Consider the following 18055-nt stretch of genomic DNA (forward strand, 5'->3'; position numbering starts at 1 on the left):
ATTGTAGCACGAGTCTGGCTCCGGGAATGGACAATTATACTGCCGAAAGGCGACATCGTCGCCGGGGAGGACATCAAGCATGAAGTGATGCTGACACGGCTGTCAGCGTGTCTTCGATTACAATAGCAGGTCCCGTGCAATCGCAGGAGAATGTCTCTCAGAGCATAGTACTGTTCCCACCAGTCTGCATCCATGGCGCGCTATAGGTTTCGAGCCGCCGTTCACCTCGATGACGGCATTTGTGGAGACGACCATCGACGTAGCGTAGCAAAAATATGATTCACTTGAAGAGCCGATACGTTTACATTGATCTAAGGTCGAATCCCGATGGTCCCGTGCCAACTGCAGTCGTAATTGACGATGTCGTTAGGTCAACATGTGAACACGCAGTGTGGTCTACTGCGGAGCTCCGTGTTCAACAATGTACAATGAACGGTGTGTTCCGAAACACTTGTGTGTTCACCAGCATTGTGCTCTTCCGACAGAGATGCCACAGATCACCATCTGTCCTACTTTACAGAGCAGACAAATCTCCGAACACCACGTTCAATGAAGAGTCGTGGACGTCCAACCATTTAGCACCTAGCGGTACACTGTCCTTCTACCTCTTTTCGTAGATACTCACGACAGTAGCACGTGAAAATTCGACCGTTTTGAGATGCTCTTTCACAGGCTCTGCCCTTTGTCAAAGTCGTTTATCGCAATGGATTTCCCCAGTTTCAGCTCATATCTTCGCTAGGGTGATCCCCCGTCCGATCTGTTCCGCTTACAAATATTTACTACCACGTCACGTGGCCGCAACGCCACCAGCCGGCAACCAATTTCACGGTGGGCAGTAGGCATAATTCTCTGACTTATCAGTGTAGAAATTTATTGAGGTAACTTACGCAATCGTTAGAAGTGTCATTTTTTAACAAACAATATCTAGTTTTACATAATGCTGTCACGTGTCATTCTGGTTGGAAGTCTCTACCATTTCTGATGCGGCAAAGATCCCACCGGTAACCAGTTTCTTCCCCCATTTGTTGCACTAAATCGGGCTTAACTTGTGCAACGGCAGCGTAGATTTGATATTTCAGGTCGTCTGCATTGTTCGGTAGGGGAGAAACATACACACAATCTTTAATGAAACCTCAGAGAAAGAAATCCAGTTATGTGAAGTCTGGGGAGCGAGGTGACCATGCGACTGACCCTTCAGGGCCATTCCACCGACCTGTGAAGCGTTTATCTACGAAACCTTGAACTACTTCCGTGAAGAAATGACACGGTGCACCGCCTTGCTGGTAGTAAACCATTCCGTCACGGTCATCGTCATCGATATATAGAATTAAGAAGTTTTCAAACATAGCCAGATACACAATACCAGTGACAGTTTTCTCGATGGAGAAGAAATGGCTGTACACTTTCAATTTGCTACGGTCAGCAAACACAACAAAGTTCTTGTGCCAAGAGTAAAATGTAGCTTGAAGGTTATCTAGCGTATTCAGTGCGAAACTAAGCCGAACAGTTGTTGCAGAATACTTTTCATGAAACGAAAATACACAGCGAGTACGCTCTGCACCAGTGAAAGTATCAGTTTTAAGTGTGTGCAACACTGGCGCTCCTGGTGGTGGACTGGGGGACTCATGGATTATGTGAATCAAACGTGATGTTGTTTGCTTCAGAATGACATATTACCGATTCTTTAACTTATCTCAATAAATCTTTTTATCATTCCAAAGTTGTAATGTCTTTTTTGACTCACCCTGTATAAGACTTTTTTCCCACTCGACATTCAATATTTTCTGTATTTCCACTGTCAAAAATACCTTTACATTTTTAATATCTTGTAAAATTAGCTATTTTTTTATTCTTCTTCCAAAACATCTCAAGCATAACTTTCATTGAGATCGTCACATTTTTTCCCCCACAGTCCAACAACACTTACGTCTTTTCTAGTCCATAACTCCACACCTTCCATGTACCGTAGCTCTCCTCTTGTACATACTTTCCATGAGTGTAGCTTCATAGAAATAAATGAAAAAATAGCAAACACTGCTTTTAAAACAGTTCCTAAATCACTTCTATTAACTTGAAAACGTTTCATGTTTACTTTTTTGAGCTCATTATTAGTCTTTAACTCTTATTCTCTGGCTGTTTTAAGAAATCTGTCGAAAGTACCTCTCACTGAAAAGGTAGAATTTTTCTTCATTCACTTGCTTAAAGCCACTGTCATTTGGCCGACATTCGCTATCAAGAAAGAGTCATCTAATTCGTCATGACCTGAAGCAATAACTTTCAAACTAAATCGTCGAAATTTTTCTTCACTCTTCGGCAGTATAAAAAGACTTTTCTCTTCACTCTTCGGCAGTATAAAAAGGCTGTAACTGACACCCACCATGGATCTCCTAGTATAGACAATACAAATATTTGTATATAGTTACGTAAGAACACTAGGAAATAATATAAAACAGTTTATTAAATCAGCTTTGTAAACCTAATAACGTTCACTTTATAAGACTTTCAGCTCATAAGCCTTTAGCGCTTATTTTTTGCCGATTTTAAGAAATCTGTATCTCTCACTCAAATTGTTGAATTTTTTCTTTCTCGTTATTGTCAAAGCCACTGTATCCAGTCCACTAACAGCACCACTTTCATTTCCAAACACGTAAACACTATGTATAACATTTCATTATTCTGTAAATACTGTTTGTCATATTTCATAACAAAAGGGTGTTGAATCATTTGTACACACACAACGTTCTCTTCTTACATGTTCCTTTATATGCTGACATCCTGTAGTGGAGTACTCCCATGAAAAATTTTCTCTCTTCCTTGGTTGTCTCTTGTACGTCATATTATTTTCACAGTGCAGAGGCGTTGCGCTAATACAACCTTCTCAAAATTATTTCCTGCTGTCACCTCCAAACTTTCATACGTAAACTAAAATTTATTCAATAACACTCTTCTGTACGTGTCACTATTTGCCTACAACAACAATTATACGTTCTGGGATACAGATGAAAATTTAGAAGTAAATGAGGCATGAAAAATCTCCTTTTGAAATTCGTAATATTGTTTCCTTCCTTCTTGTCTTCTTATTGTTCGATGTCTTGAGTTCTGCTAGTCGCATACATCTATTTTAATATACACATTTACATATTTGGAATTTTTTCAGTAATTACTATCTATGAATTTTTCTGTGCTGCTCACGCTGTTTTAACTGATGAAAAGTACATTTTTTAAAGACGAAATAGTATTATTAAGCTTCAAAATGTGAAATTCATATTTTCTCTCGCTCTAGCGCCATATTTTTTCCTACTTTCCATAACTGCGAATTCATGCTTTGTGATTTCAAACTATTATTTCCGTAATCAACTCAATCAAATACTATTATTTTATAGATATTCTCGAGGATGGAAAAAGTTGTCATTATGACGTTGTCTTACTGTAATTTATGCTCCTCCTTCGAGCACGTAAATATGTATACGTACTGCATTACGAAAAAATCCATAATTCGATTTCTAACTGAAGGAAAACAACGTAGTTTTCTCTCTCCTAGCGCTGTGGTACCTGAGTAAGAAATTGATATTCGTTAAAATGTTTACAACAGAAAATTCTCACAATTTGCAGTTACTCAAAGTCTAAAACTTTTCTGATATTTGATGGTACCTCTGACGCAACATGGTCATTCTATTAACCGACTTCCTTTTAAGTTACCTTTGAGTGAATAACACGAATTACACAAACCCTAACTCAACCTGAGGGGCTCACTACACAACAAAACTGATGCCATATGTCTTGCTGTTTCCTATCCATGCCGGTCCTCTAACTGCAAACATATTTTCTGCTGGCACTTACTGAGACCGTACGCACACTTGCACGACTCCTAATTCGCTTTATCGTTTCCCTCTTTTTCTCTTGGAGATAAATAAGCAATGTCAATAATCTATATGAATCAATTACAGGTGCTATCAGTAAAATCCATCTCATCCTTTTCCACTGATTAAGACTGACGTTATAGTATCCCGAACGTTTTTATAAAAACCAAAACATATTTTTCCGGAACAGATAATAACAAACAACGTCCACACTTCCAAGAAGCTATCGTCCGACGGGCCTATGAGGTGAAAATAAAAATAAAAATGATTAGATTCGGAATAAATTGCACGAGACAGGTTAAAAACTTATTCGTATATAATAGTCGACAAAGATTTAATAATGATGATAGTAACCAACCTTCCAGAATGCGGTTGTACGCTTCTTTGACGTCGGACTTGGCGTCCTTGAGAACAACGTAGATGAGAGGTAACGTCTCCACTGGGAACCGGAATGTGTCCAGAATAGCCTGGATTGATTCCCGAAGAACCTCCGTGTTTTCACCTGGAAGATAAGACGCAGTATGAGACCATATGCCACATTGAAAACAACAATGTTTTCGTAATTTTAGTAGAAGGTATGGGCCGACTATTCATAGTTGTAATTATGACTGTGGAAGGCAACTTTTGTTTACGATTTTGTCTTGGATTTATTTATTCTCGATCAAAATGGAAATTTCAGTAAAGTGAGGGTTCTGCTATGATTAAATATTTATAACAATGCACAGCGCTGAGAAGAAATTTATGCCACTTTCGAAATGCAGCACAATAGTAAACTGATGGAATTTTACTGTTTTAGTTTATTTCAGCATACTGTCAATTGGAACCAATCTACTGGCATAATAATCCAAATAAAAGTCCAGGTTACAATTAGTGATTTTGGTTCACTGTCGACATAATACCTTATCCTGGAAATCCACCAGCATAAAGCAGCAGCAGAATGGGATATTAATGCCTAACAGGTACATGACATATAACTACAGAGATTTCTAGGAAGATAAAGCTGAAATTACGTTACATGTCTCCATTAAGTACATCTCGTGCAGTGGCTGAGTCATGCCGATGGATGTCTAAGAAGATATCTGACTACAGTCAGTGCACCGAGACTCATGACCTATTAATAAAAAATGAAACATGGACTGCTATTTTATTTTTGTCGTTTAAATATTTACTGGAACGCAATGAAATTCTTCGACCATATGGTGCCCTTTTTAAAGTGGGCTTGAGAGTTAGGAGTATAAACATCGCATGTTGGCATTCCGGATATGACCCTCCACAGAAATGGCTGGATAGTTAGAAATGTGTTTTTAAAGGTGAGGAAAATAATCTATACATTTCTCAATAGTTAAGAAAAATTAAGATCTTACGACAAAATTTTTGCCATCTTGTAAAACGACTGATTGCATTCTTAGTGTGTTGTTCAAGTCGGAGACTGTTGGACGCAAATCACTTCAGGCATGTGAAGGTATAGTTCTTCTAAAGTCGCTAACGATGTTATTGAGTACAGTTGTTCAACAGAGAGATCTGCTTCGATTCTAATGTCCTCGGCGTCGACTCTGCATTGAAATCTAGTCTTCCTTCCAATCAAATACTACTGATGAATTGCTCTTGTGTGTTCCAGAGCAAAGTCAGGAGAACAGAATTTACCATTGAAAAATCGTTCTTAGAGTCTCATTTTCCCCGTAATCAGCTAAAAATTAATCATTTTCGAAACGGTAGAGCGTGAAACGAGTCTGTACCATTCTGTCACCTGATCGCTAGTACCTGACGATACTTCTCTTTTTAATGAATCGTTGGATACCGTTCAGATTTTGATTATGTTTCTCTGAAAATTGCATATCTTACTTTCCTTCTGGGACATTTCCGGATCATTACGTTGTTTGGCGACTAATATTTGAAATTCCATTTATCTTTTTATATTATTTGCGTTATATTTTGAAAATTCATAACTTCCCCTTTCACGTTGTTTATGAGAATGTTAATTATTCTTTGAAACTGGATTTGTTTCTTCATCAATAGCTTCAAGATACTTATATATTTAACATTATCCAAAACACAAAATTTCATTACCAAAAATTATACTTGTTTTTTGTCCTTAAAATACTTTTGTGTACTGATTTTTCCGTTATTTACAATTGCCAGTTGAGAACTGCTGTAACGGTACCTCACAAACTCTTTGCGGAGACTAGGTTTTCTGTCTTTGTTTACTGCATTATAACTTTTTGAGGAGAGTCTCTGCGGTTTGTTCAAGGTGGACGACGTGGGAAGCCAAGTCTGTAACTTGCTTCCAGGTTGAATAGTGCGAAGTTTTGTACCGTGAAATATCTACGGTAAAATGAGACTGTGTCAAGAATGTCATTGTTCATATAACATCAGAGATAGGAGGAAATATAAAACCAGTGACTCTTAAAAACAGTGTTTAATTGGAAAGCGTGCATTTTTGACTAGTATTATTTGGTACGTACATAAAGAGAAGCATGGTATTGTCCAAGTCGATTTCAAGAACATGCTATGATCCATTCAACGTTGACAAGGTAATGTTCTTTTCGTAAACATGTCGAGTGCAGGTCCTATGAAGGAATCGTACTCCGAATTTCACAGGACAACTAGCCGAGCCAATAATTTCTTGGAGCAATCCAGATGAGTACATTTATTGCCTGGTAATTACTGCTACGATTACTTTAGGATTAACCTATCTACAATTCCGTTTTCCTACTTAAAGTATTATAGTTTCTATGTTAGTTGATGCCGATAGAAATGTTGAAACTTAACTATCCTCATTCAATTACTATCGTGATTGCTGAACTGAGGGAACGGGGTTGTTAGACGCACCACAAGTTTAACTGGAGATAGAATTTCCTATAGAGTCAGGAGGGCAACGGCGGATCAGGAGAAATCTGAGACAACAACAGCGCCAGTTAAATTTGGGAGAGTGCAGCTTCAGCCTTGGGACTGGTACTGCAGTTTCATCCGCTGCCCCACAACGGGTGATTCAGTGCAGGAAGGGCAGGGAAATGGAGATGGTGTAGGGGGTGGGGATAGGTCGGAGTGTGTGTGTGGGGGGGGGGGGGAGGGGGGGGGCGAGACGATACGTGCCTGCCTAGCGGCCAGCCTGGGTGCGCAGAGATCTCGGTGGGCGCAGAGAGATTGAGGGTCAGCCTCCCACGCACCAATTGCTGCAGCCGCTTCTGGTCCACAACTCGTTCCTTCCTGTCTGTTTCTATTCACGGCCACACAGCGGCGACAAAGATGTGACGCCGCGAAGATCGCCTGGCTCGTCGTGTCGACGGTGGGATTTGTTCAGTAGGCTCCCTGCTCGAATCCTGCCGGTCGAAAAAAGTTTTCGTAGCCAGAAGCAGACCAGCCAGCAGTACACTAGTACAGGGAAAAGAGAGGGGTTCAGCAGCTTCTGATCAAAAGAATGTAGAAAGAGCACCAGTGGTCTGGGCTAAATTCTCATCTTCTCCACAGGGTCCATTATCTCATCAACATTACATCGGTCCACGAAGTTCCGACGCTGGATTGATAAAAAGTAGACACAACTTAAGATGGTGGTTTTAATGCCTTAGGTGTTCCACATAGCCTCCCACACTTGAGTACATCATACAGAACTTGAAACTGCCACAAATGTCCCGGCTGGTGTGGCCGAGCGGTTCTAGGCGCTTCAGTCTGGAACAGCGCGACCGCTGCGGTCGCAGGTTCGAATCCTGCCTCGGGCATGGATGTATGTGACGTCCTTAGGTTAGTTAGGCTTAAGTAGTTCTAAGTTCTAGGGGACTGATGACCTCAGATGTTAAGTCCCATAGTGCTCAGAGCCATTTGAACCATTTGTCACAAATGTCCTTCTTTGGGATGCCGATCAAATCGCGCGTTCCACTTGCTTCATTGTCGGTTATGTCGTCAAAGGGTTGACGCTTCAAGTGAATTTTTGCACGCTGTCGCTTTGTGGAAGGTTCGTATTGATAACACCAAGTCTCGTCACCCGTCATAATTGTTTTGCAGAAAAAAATATCTATGTCAATCAAGTTGCGGCTGCTGTTCACGCGTCGTTGTTTTTGTCCGGGGGTCAAAGCGTGCGGGGCAGACTTTGCACACCCTTTTCTCTTCTTAATTCCGGAGAATATCCTGAACACTTGATTTAGAGATGTTACTCTATTGTGATCTGAGACGCAACAACGTTGGCGCATTATGGTCACATGCCCATTACTCAATATTGTCTGCTCACATGTGACTGGTCGAAACGCATCTGTTGTTTAGAGTTGTTACTTCGGTCTGCCACAGGAGACACTGCGCTTACGTCGCTTATACGACAATAATAACATCAGACTCGTAAGTTTTTCGTTGGGTGGTGTACTCTACCTGTCGTGAAGGTTGATGTCAAAGATTATGAGCAAGAAAAACATCACTTATAACCAGCATGGCGAAGGGCAGCATGTACTACTCCTAGTCGTTCCCTTGCCTATCCCAGTCGCAAATGAACCAAGGGGAAAAACAACTGTCTGTCTACACACTTCCGTACAAGCCTTATTGCTCTTATCTTGTCACTGTGGCCCTTACGCGAGATGTATGTTGGTGGTAGTAATATCGTTCTGCAGTCTGTCGCAAATTCCAATTCTCTATACCTTCCCAGTAACATTTCGCGAATAGAATGTCTTCTTCCCACCAGGTACTTTCATTTGAGTTCCGTAATCCGTAATACGCTTCCGTAATACTTTCGTGTTGCTAGAAGCTACCGGTAATAGACCTAGCAGCAAACCTCTGAATAAAGTCTTTCTTTATTCCGGCCTTGTAGGGGTCCCAATTACTGAAGCAGTACTCATGAGTTGGTTGCCCAAGGGTTCGGTAAGCGGTCGTCTTTATACAAGAGCTAAACGTTCCTGGAATTCTGAATAAACTTAACTCTATAATTCGCCTTCCCTACAACCGACCTTTCGAGCTCGTTCCTTTTTATGTCGCCTTCCAACGTTACGCCTGAATATTTAATCGACCTGATGTGTCAGGCTGCACGCCACTAATACTGTATTCGAACATTACGGGATTGTTTCTCCTACTCATCTGCATTATTTCGTATATTTCTACATTTAGAGAAATCTACATGAAGGCTCTTTGAACGTGCTAAGGAACTGATAAATGAAGAAAAATTCAGACAGCTCTCATTCTACACTCAGAGCTGACAACCGCCGCTGGCGAATTGAAGGCAGTCCCGCAAAACACCTAGAAAATGTGTGGACGGGTTCTTTATGAAGAAGTAAGTAAAAAAGTGTAGTCTACATGGGATCTAAACTGCGTAACTTAAGAGGTATGAGCACTTGTTTAGCTTCAATGCTGTGAAACAGATCTCTTCTACTGCAAAGTCTTTGTTTCCGTATTTTGGGATGAAGACGAATTGAGCAAAATAAGAACAAAATGTCTGGTAAACACGGGGCCTAAAATGCATATTTTAAGAGTTATGAACACTTGATCATCTTCACAAGTGTGAGATACATCTCTTCTACTGAAAACGTACTCTTAAGGTACACATTTTACAGCAGATGTTTACTAGACTTTTTTTGTTTTGACCCATACTACCTCCTCCAAAAAAATGAGAGCCCTCGTTTACTAGACCTTTTTCCTTGTTTTGTGTAAGGAATTTATCCCTAAAGTTTGTCGGTACCTGTACGCGTTGACCCTCCAACGTGATGAGCAACCTAGATACCGTGCATAGTGCGTAGCAGCAGCACTGGTATGACTGCGTGCAAGTAGTTACAACAAAATAAGCAGGCCAGCTACTAATCCAAACTCTGCACAACATCGCGTCACGGCACGTCAGGGCAGCAAAAAGGGCGGCGCGTGGCGAACCACAGCCAGACGGAGCTGTAGCAGCGGCCGGCCTTGGCTGGTCGCAGCAGGCATTGTGCAACTGGCGGTGCTGCACGTTTTGCCGAGGAAATTGCGAAATGGTATCACTTACGCTAACAGGCGCGCATAAAATTTCAAGATTAACTGCAAGGTACTGTTTAAAGGCGGGAAGGAGAATGGCATAAGCAACTGATAATGGACGCTTGCGGTCTCATAAATTACATAGTGGTTGCATTATTATATCTTACGTGTATAACACACGCAGTTATTACGGTGTAAAACAAGCTGCCATTTTCATATAATTCAAGCCTACGCCATTGCCTACGTGCCAAAATTTTACTTACTGCTACTCGGTGTGAATGTTATTTCTCTCTATATATTTGTGTGCATAGACACTACAAAGAGAGAGCGAGAGACGGAGACGGAGACGGAGAGAAGAAGAAGGGAAAGAGGGAGAGAGGGAGAGAGAGAGAGAGAGAGAGAGAGAGAGAGAGAGAGAGAGAGAGAGAGACAACTAAACGAAGAGTATAGAGCGTTTTCGTTCGTACGCACGTATAAATCATCAATGAATGGTGGTAATTTTCGGTCCAGTTGTCCGTTTTCGTTTCTATGCTAGCTCGTTAGAAGCTCTATTGCGACTTTTAATCATCATCATCATCATCATCATTTAAGACTGATTATGCCTTTCAGCGTTCAGTCTGGAGCATAGTCCCCCTTATAAAATTCCTCCGTGATCCCCTATTCAGTGCTAACACTGGTGCCTCTTCTGATGTTAAGCCTATTACTTCAGAATCATTCTTAACCGAATCCAGATACCTTCTCCTTGGTCTGCCCCGACTCCTCCTACCCTCTACTGCTGAACCCATGAGTCTCTTGGGTAACCTTGCTTCTCCCATGCGTGTAACATGACCCCACCATCTAAGCCTGTTCACCCTGACTGCTACATCTATAGAGTTCATTCCCAGTTTTTCTTTGATTCCCTCATTGTGGACACCCTCCTGCCATTGTTCTCATCTACTAGTACCTGCAATCATCCTAGCTACTTTCATATCCGTAACGTGAACCTTATTGATAAGGTAACCTGAATCCACCCAGCTTTCGCTCCCATACAACAAAGTTGGTCGAAAGTTTGAACAATGCACAGATAACTTAGTCTTGGTACTGACTTCCTTCTAGCAGAAGAGAGTAGATTGTAACTGAGCTCACTGCATTAGCTTTGCTACACGAAGCTTCCAGTTCTTTCACTATTTTGCCATCCTGTAAGAATATGCATCCTAAATACTTGAAACCGTCCACCTGTTCTAACTTTGTTACTCCTATTTGGCACTCAATCCATTTATATCTCTTACCCACTGACATTACTTTCGTTTTGGAGATGCTTATCTTCATACCATAGTCCTTACATTTCTGATTTTAATGTCACAAAAAAATCAACTTAGCATTGCCAAACTCATAATTGTTGTCATAATATAAACAACAATGTGGGAAATACTGTACCCAGCCACAAGTTTTTTATAAATCATTTTATGGTATCGTTACTGGTTTCGGGACATTGTAATTCTGTCAGAGACAGCAAAGGACTTGGAAGAGCAGTTGCATGGAATGGACAGTGTCTTGAAAGGAGGATATAAGATGAACATCAACAAAAGCAAAACGAGGATTATCGAATGTAGTCGAATTAAGTCGGGTGATGCTGAGGGAATTAGATTAGGAAATGAGACACTTAAAGTAGTAAAGGAGTTTTGCTATTTGGGGAGCAAAATAACTGATGATGGTCGAAGTAGAGAGGATAGAAAATGTAGACTGGCAACGGCAAGGAAAGCTTTTCTGAAGAAGAGAAATTTGTTAACATCGAGTATAGATTTAAGTGTTAGGAAGTCATTTCTGAAAGAATTTGTATGGAGTGTAGCCATGTATGGAAGTGAAACATGGACGATAAATAGTTTGAACAGGAAGAGAATAGAAGCATTCGAAATGTGGTGCTACAGAAGAATGCTGAAGATTAGATGGGTAGATCACATAAGTAATGAGGAAGTATTGAACAGGATTGGGGAGAAGAGAAGTTTGTGGCACAACTTGACCAGAAGACGGGATCGGTTGGTAGGACATGTTCTGAGGCATCAAGGGATCATCAATTTAGTATTGGAGGACAGCGTGGAGGGTAAAAATCGTAGAGGGAGACCAAGAGATGAATACACTAAGCAGATTCAGAAGGATGTAGATTGCAGTAGGTACTGGGAGATGAAGAAGCTTGCACAGGATAGAGTAGCATGGAGAGCTGCATCAAACCAGTCTCAGGACTGAAGACCACAACAACAACCACTGGTTTCGGGCCTGAACCCATCGTCAGGCAGTAGCATTGATTTCTTGGCTAGTTTAACGTTTGTGTCCTAAAACATAAAAGTTTGGTGATTACACACTTTAAAGTAAAAATCGCCAAAAAATTGTTATACTTTACGATAAAAATGTAAAATTTGCCAAGAAATGAACGCTACTGCCTGACGATGGCCTCAGACCCGAAACTAGTAACGGTACCGTAAAATCATTTCCAAACAACTTGTGGCTGCTTACAGTATTTCCTACAGTGCAATTTACGTTAACAGGTGCGGTGTTCTCTAACCATGACGGATAAGATTCTGTCATAATACTCTGGGCAGGAGCACTGTCTTGTATGTTACCAAGCACTCTCATTTTATCTTCTACACTAACTGTCTGTTAGTGTATTTTACTGTACGATATTTTAACACACTTTCAACCTATCACAGAGATTAAATTTAACACAACTTGTCATGTGGGCTTCAGCAAGCGGACGAAGCAGGCTCTGACTTAGTTGGGTGCTTGTGACCAATGGGAAGGGAGTGGATGCGTTCAGCATGTTACAGTAAATGAGTTAGGAAAGGATGCTGTTCAGTCCGGTAACGCAGTGTTTCACTTTGCGATAAAAATCAATCCGAATTATCTCGAACTCCGAATTACTGAAGTCGAAATTAGTGAGAGTTTCTATACTTTTAACAAGCATTGTTTACAGACAGTTACACGTCTTATCTCACAACGTGCATTATTGATAAAGACTCCTGTAATGATATGTTTAACTATTTCCCAAGCTGAAGACAATTTAAGAGGTAACGCACTACGAAACAGTTTGCCTCCTTGTAGACTTATGACGAGTCTAAGGGCAATCACGATTTAATGATGTTTCTGATTTCTGACCCACAACTTCTTAATATTTCTATTTATTTTCTTTGCAACTCCCACTCCATCAGTGCGTTGCTTCACTCTTCCGGAAAAGCACTTCTGTATAAGTGTTCCAACAAATACACTACTGAGCACAAAACTTACGTTGTGGAAGTCATCGCAGTAATTTATTCCAAATTTGTTTCACTGAATGAAAGGAAAGCAGGACAGAAAATTTGCGTAGAAACCAGGAGGCGATGTAGATTGTAGTTATTTGTGTCTGTCGGTTTGGCAAAGGTGGAATGAAGAATGTTGTGTAATTGTACTTTGTGTTTTTGCGCTAGGGACGTACCTTTTCCTATGTAGGAATTTTCTATGAAGGTTCAAAAATGGTTCTGAGCACCATGGGACTCAACATCTTAGGTCATAAGTCCCCTAGAACTTAGAACTACTTAAACCTAACTAACCTAAGGACTTCACACACACCCATGCCCGAGGCAGGATTCGAACCTGCGACCGTAGCAGCCTCGCGGTTCCGGACTGCAGCGCCAGAACCGCACGGCCACCGCGTTCTATGAAGGATTTAATAATGTTAACTTTGTCTGCGTTGCCATTATCTTCAGCAATTACACAAATATTAGTTTCATAAATTCAGTTGCCTTTTTTTTCTACAGCCTATATTTATGTTCCAAAAGTGTTTCTCCTTTTACATTATGGCATCTTCGATGGATTTAATCTGGAACAATACAGTTATGTTTTTATATGCGATGCACAGAGATTAGAAAACAGTTCATGTCAATTTTTATAAAAAAAATCTAATTGTTTCAAATGTAATTACGTTTATTCGTTTTTCCAGATCACAACTGCATTTCCTCCCATCTGGTCATCTCGGTAGGAAAACCGAATAATTTATAAAAATTATGGTGTGAACTGTTTTATGACCCTTAAGTATCGCGCATAAAAACAAAACTTTATTTTTCCAGATTAAATACACTGAAGATGTCTCAATTAAAGGGTAAAACGCGTCTGGAACTGTAAGTAGGCTGTTTAGGTTTTTATGTTGGTAACGCCACGTAGCGCTCTGTATGAAAATCACTGACTGTGTTGTGTGCAGTCTGTGGCTGGTTGGCATTGTTGGAATATTCGCTATTGTGGTGTTGGGCAGTTGGATGTGAACAGCGCGTAGCGTTGCACAGTTGGAGGTGAGCCGCCAGCAGTGGTGGATGTGGAGAGAGTGATGGCAGAGTTTTGAGAGCGGACGATTTGGACTTCGTAAACCACATCAAATACTGACGAATCGATTCCACGGACCGAACGTGAGGAGAGGGGCTAGTGTAATTGGTTAATACAAACCATTAAAAAATGCACGGAAATATGTTTTTTAACACAAACCTACGTTTTTTTAAATGGAACCCCATTAGTTTTGTTAGCACATCTGAACATATAAACAAATACGTAATCAGTGCCGTTTGTTGCATTGTAAAATGTTAATTACATCCGGAGATATTGTAACCTAAAGTTGACGCTTGGTACCACTCCTCCGCTGTTCGATCGTGTGTATCGGAGAGCACCGAATTACGTAGGGATCCAGAGGGAACGGTCATGGACCTTAGGTACAGAAGAAACTGGAACAGCACATTACGTCCACATGCTAACACCTTTTTATTGATCTTTTTCACTGACGCACATGTACATTACCATGTAATTGAAAACGGAAACCACGTGTGTACGTGTACCTCACCCCTCATGGTAATGTACATGTGCGTCAGTGAAAAAGATCAATAAAAAGGTGTTAGCATGTGGACGTAATGTGCTGTTCCAGTCTCTTCTGTACCTAAGGTCCATCACCGTTCCCTCTGGATCCCTACGTAATTCGGTGCTCTCCGATACACACGATCGAACAGCGGAGGAGTGGTACTCAAGCGTCAACATTAGGTTACAATATCTCCGGATGTAATTAACATTTTACAATGCAACAAACGGCAGTGATTACGTATTTGTTTATATGTTCAGATGTGCTAACAAAACTAATGGGGTTCCATTTAAAAAAACGTAGGTTTGTGTTAAAACCATATTTCCGTGCATTTTTTAATGGTTTGTATTAACCAATTACACTAGCCCCTCTCCTCACGTTCGGTCTGTGGAATCGATTCGTCAGTATTTGATGTGGTTTACGAAATGTATCCAGCGGTAACGTTAGGTGACTCACCCTGTATATATATATATATATATATATATATATATATATATATATATATATATATATATATTTGAACACTATTAAGATAAATACGTTGTTTGTTCTCTATCACAATCTTTCATTTGCTAACTATGCCTATTAGTAGTTAGTACCTTCAGTAATTAGAATCTTTTATTTAGCTGGCAGTATTGGCGCCCGCTCTGTTGCAGTAGCTCGAGTAACGAAGATTTTTGTGAGAAAAGTGATTCATGAAAGGTATAGGTTATTGTCAGTCAGGGACATTCTTTTGTAGGGGTTATTGAAAGTCAGATATATTGTAGTTCAGTTTAGTGATGATCAGAATAAGTAAAGAGAGGAATGTCTGAGTACCTTCAGTTTTGCTCAGAAAATCAAATAACGTAAGAGGTTTATCAGCACAGTCATTTCATAATTATTCTAAGGGGACGTATCAGAACATAAGTAAAGATAGACTGCAGCAATAAAAAGCGTTTGAATTTACAAAACGAATATTTAATATGTGATGTTTAAAAGACATTTTGCTTACTTCGAGTGGAAGATATTTTGAGGTCTACGGCGTTTCCCTGCGCCTTTTTTTGTGTATTTTCTACCGTTTACAGTGTTAAGAGATATATTTCTCTTGTGTCACGGTATTTTTCAGCTTCTATCTAGTAAATCTACTCTAGATGTAGCGTTACAGTAAGATTCCTTAACTTCGAACATAGGCTTCGTACTAGTAGCATATTTTATGTTGCTTGCGATTTAGATCACGCATACATTACCTTTGTGATAGAATATTTTGTCTAGTGAATTACAATCTTTTTACAAGACATTTGACTGAAATACATAGAAAATTAAGTAACATGGGAATCTTAATCAGGTGATACAACATCAGGAAGGGTTTTGACGAAACGGACATCAATAATAAGATTTTATTTGATCAAACTATAATACTCCTCATCATTGACTATCGATCGATACACAGCATATAAAAATGACTTTATAGATGGAAATGGGCGCTCTCAGAAAGCTCAGATCTACTGAGGCACAAATTCCACATTGTAGATTGAGTAGGAGCTGGACTTAAACGCGAATAAATACAAGAAAATACACTCCTGGAAATGGAAAAAAGAACACATTGACACCGGTGTGTCAGACCCACCATACTTGCTCCGGACACTGCGAGAGGGCTGTACAAGCAATGATCACACGCACGGCACAGCGGACACACCAGGAACCGCGGTGTTGGCCGTCGAATGGCGCTAGCTGCGCAGCATTTGTGCACCGCCGCCGTCAGTGTCAGCCAGTTTGCCGTGGCATACGGAGCTCCATCGCAGTCTTTAACACTGGTAGCATGCCGCGACAGCGTGGACGTGAACCGTATGTGCAGTTGACGGACTTTGAGCGAGGGCGTATAGTGGGCATGCGGGAGGCCGGGTGGACGTACCGCCGAATTGCTCAACACGTGGGGCGTGAGGTCTCCACAGTACATCGACGTTGTCGCCAGTGGTCGGCGGAAGGTGCACGTGCCCGTCGACCTGGGACCGGACCGCAGCGACGCACGGATGCACGCCAAGACCATAGGATCCTACGCAGTGCCGTAGGGGACCGCACCGCCACTTCCCAGCAAATTAGGGACACTGTTGCTCCTGGGGTATCGGCGAGGACCATTCGCAACCGTCTCCATGAAGCTGGGCTACGGTCCCGCACACCGTTAGGCCGTCTTCTGCTCACGCCCCAACATCGTGCAGCCCGCCTCCAGTGGTGTCGCGACAGGCGTGAATGGAGGGACGAATGGAGACGTGTCGTCTTCAGCGATGAGAGTCGCTTCTGCCTTGGTGCCAATGATGGTCGTATGCGTGTTTGGCGCCGTGCAGGTGAGCGCCACAATCAGGACTGCATACGACCGAGGCACACAGGGCCAACACCCGGCATCATGGTGTGGGGAGCGATCTCCTACACTGGCCGTACACCACTGGTGATCGTCGAGGGGACACTGAATAGTGCACGGTACATCCAAACCATCATCGAACCCATCGTTCTACCATTCCTAGACCGGCAAGGGAACTTGCTGTTCCAACAGGACAATGCACGTCCGCATGTATCCCGTGCCACCCAACGTGCTCTAGAAGGTGTAAGTCAACTACCCTGGCCAGCAAGATCTCCGGATCTGTCCCCCATTGAGCATGTTTGGGACTGGATGAAGCGTCGTCTCACGCGGTCTGCACGTCCAGCACGAACGCTGGTCCAACTGAGGCGCTAGGTGGAAATGGCATGGCAAGCTGTTCCACAGGACTACATCCAGCATCTCTACGATCGTCTCCATGGGAGAATAGCAGCCTGCATTGCTGCGAAAGGTGGATATAGACTGTACTAGTGCCGACATTGTGCATGCTCTGTTGCCTGTGTCTATGTGCCTGTGGTTCTGTCAGTGTGATCATGTGATGTATCTGACCCCAGGAATGTGTCAATAAAGTTTCCCCTTCCTGGGACAATGAATTCACGGTGTTCTTATTTCGATTTCCAGGAGTGTATTTAGGAATGGTTTCATAGTATCTGACTCCTAGAGCTCTACGATACAGATAAATACTAAGACATACACTCACAATCTGATATACATAGAAATACCACATAAATTATTTGTCAAGCTTTGAAGGTGAGACTGAGACCTGCTTGGAGGCTCCAGGAGAACACACAGGATTGACGCAAGCTGTTGTTGGTAACAGCGAGCAAGGCGACGCACTGCGCTGGACGCACATGCGGGAAGAGTGCGGTTCATATTCTCGTCTGGCCACGCAGATTTGGGTTCCCGTCTCGAAATCGCTTGAGGTGGTTGATGGGGATGGTGGCTTTGGAAAGAACACGACCGATTTTCTCCCTCGTCCAGTCTCTATCTACAGTTGTGCATAGTCTCTAATGGCCTCGCTCTCAACAGGATATAATCTTCCAGTTCTTAAATCGGTGTACATGAGACACCATGCTTACCTAA

General features: G+C 41.7%; 1 protein-coding gene across 1 annotated transcript in view; it reads right to left on the minus strand.

Moving 5' to 3' along the window:
- LOC124553510 (protein doublesex-like) overlaps positions 1 to 18055 on the minus strand; it is an 831649-nt gene that overhangs the window by 416083 nt on the left and 397511 nt on the right. Inside the window, exon 3 of the mRNA XM_047127396.1 lies at positions 4219 to 4362. Coding sequence (XP_046983352.1) covers positions 4219 to 4362 — 144 coding nt within the window. The remainder of the gene's footprint in view (positions 1 to 4218; positions 4363 to 18055) is intronic.

This window comes from Schistocerca americana, chromosome 1 (assembly GCF_021461395.2).
Source record: "Schistocerca americana isolate TAMUIC-IGC-003095 chromosome 1, iqSchAmer2.1, whole genome shotgun sequence".
NCBI classification, from domain to species: domain Eukaryota; kingdom Metazoa; phylum Arthropoda; class Insecta; order Orthoptera; family Acrididae; genus Schistocerca; species Schistocerca americana.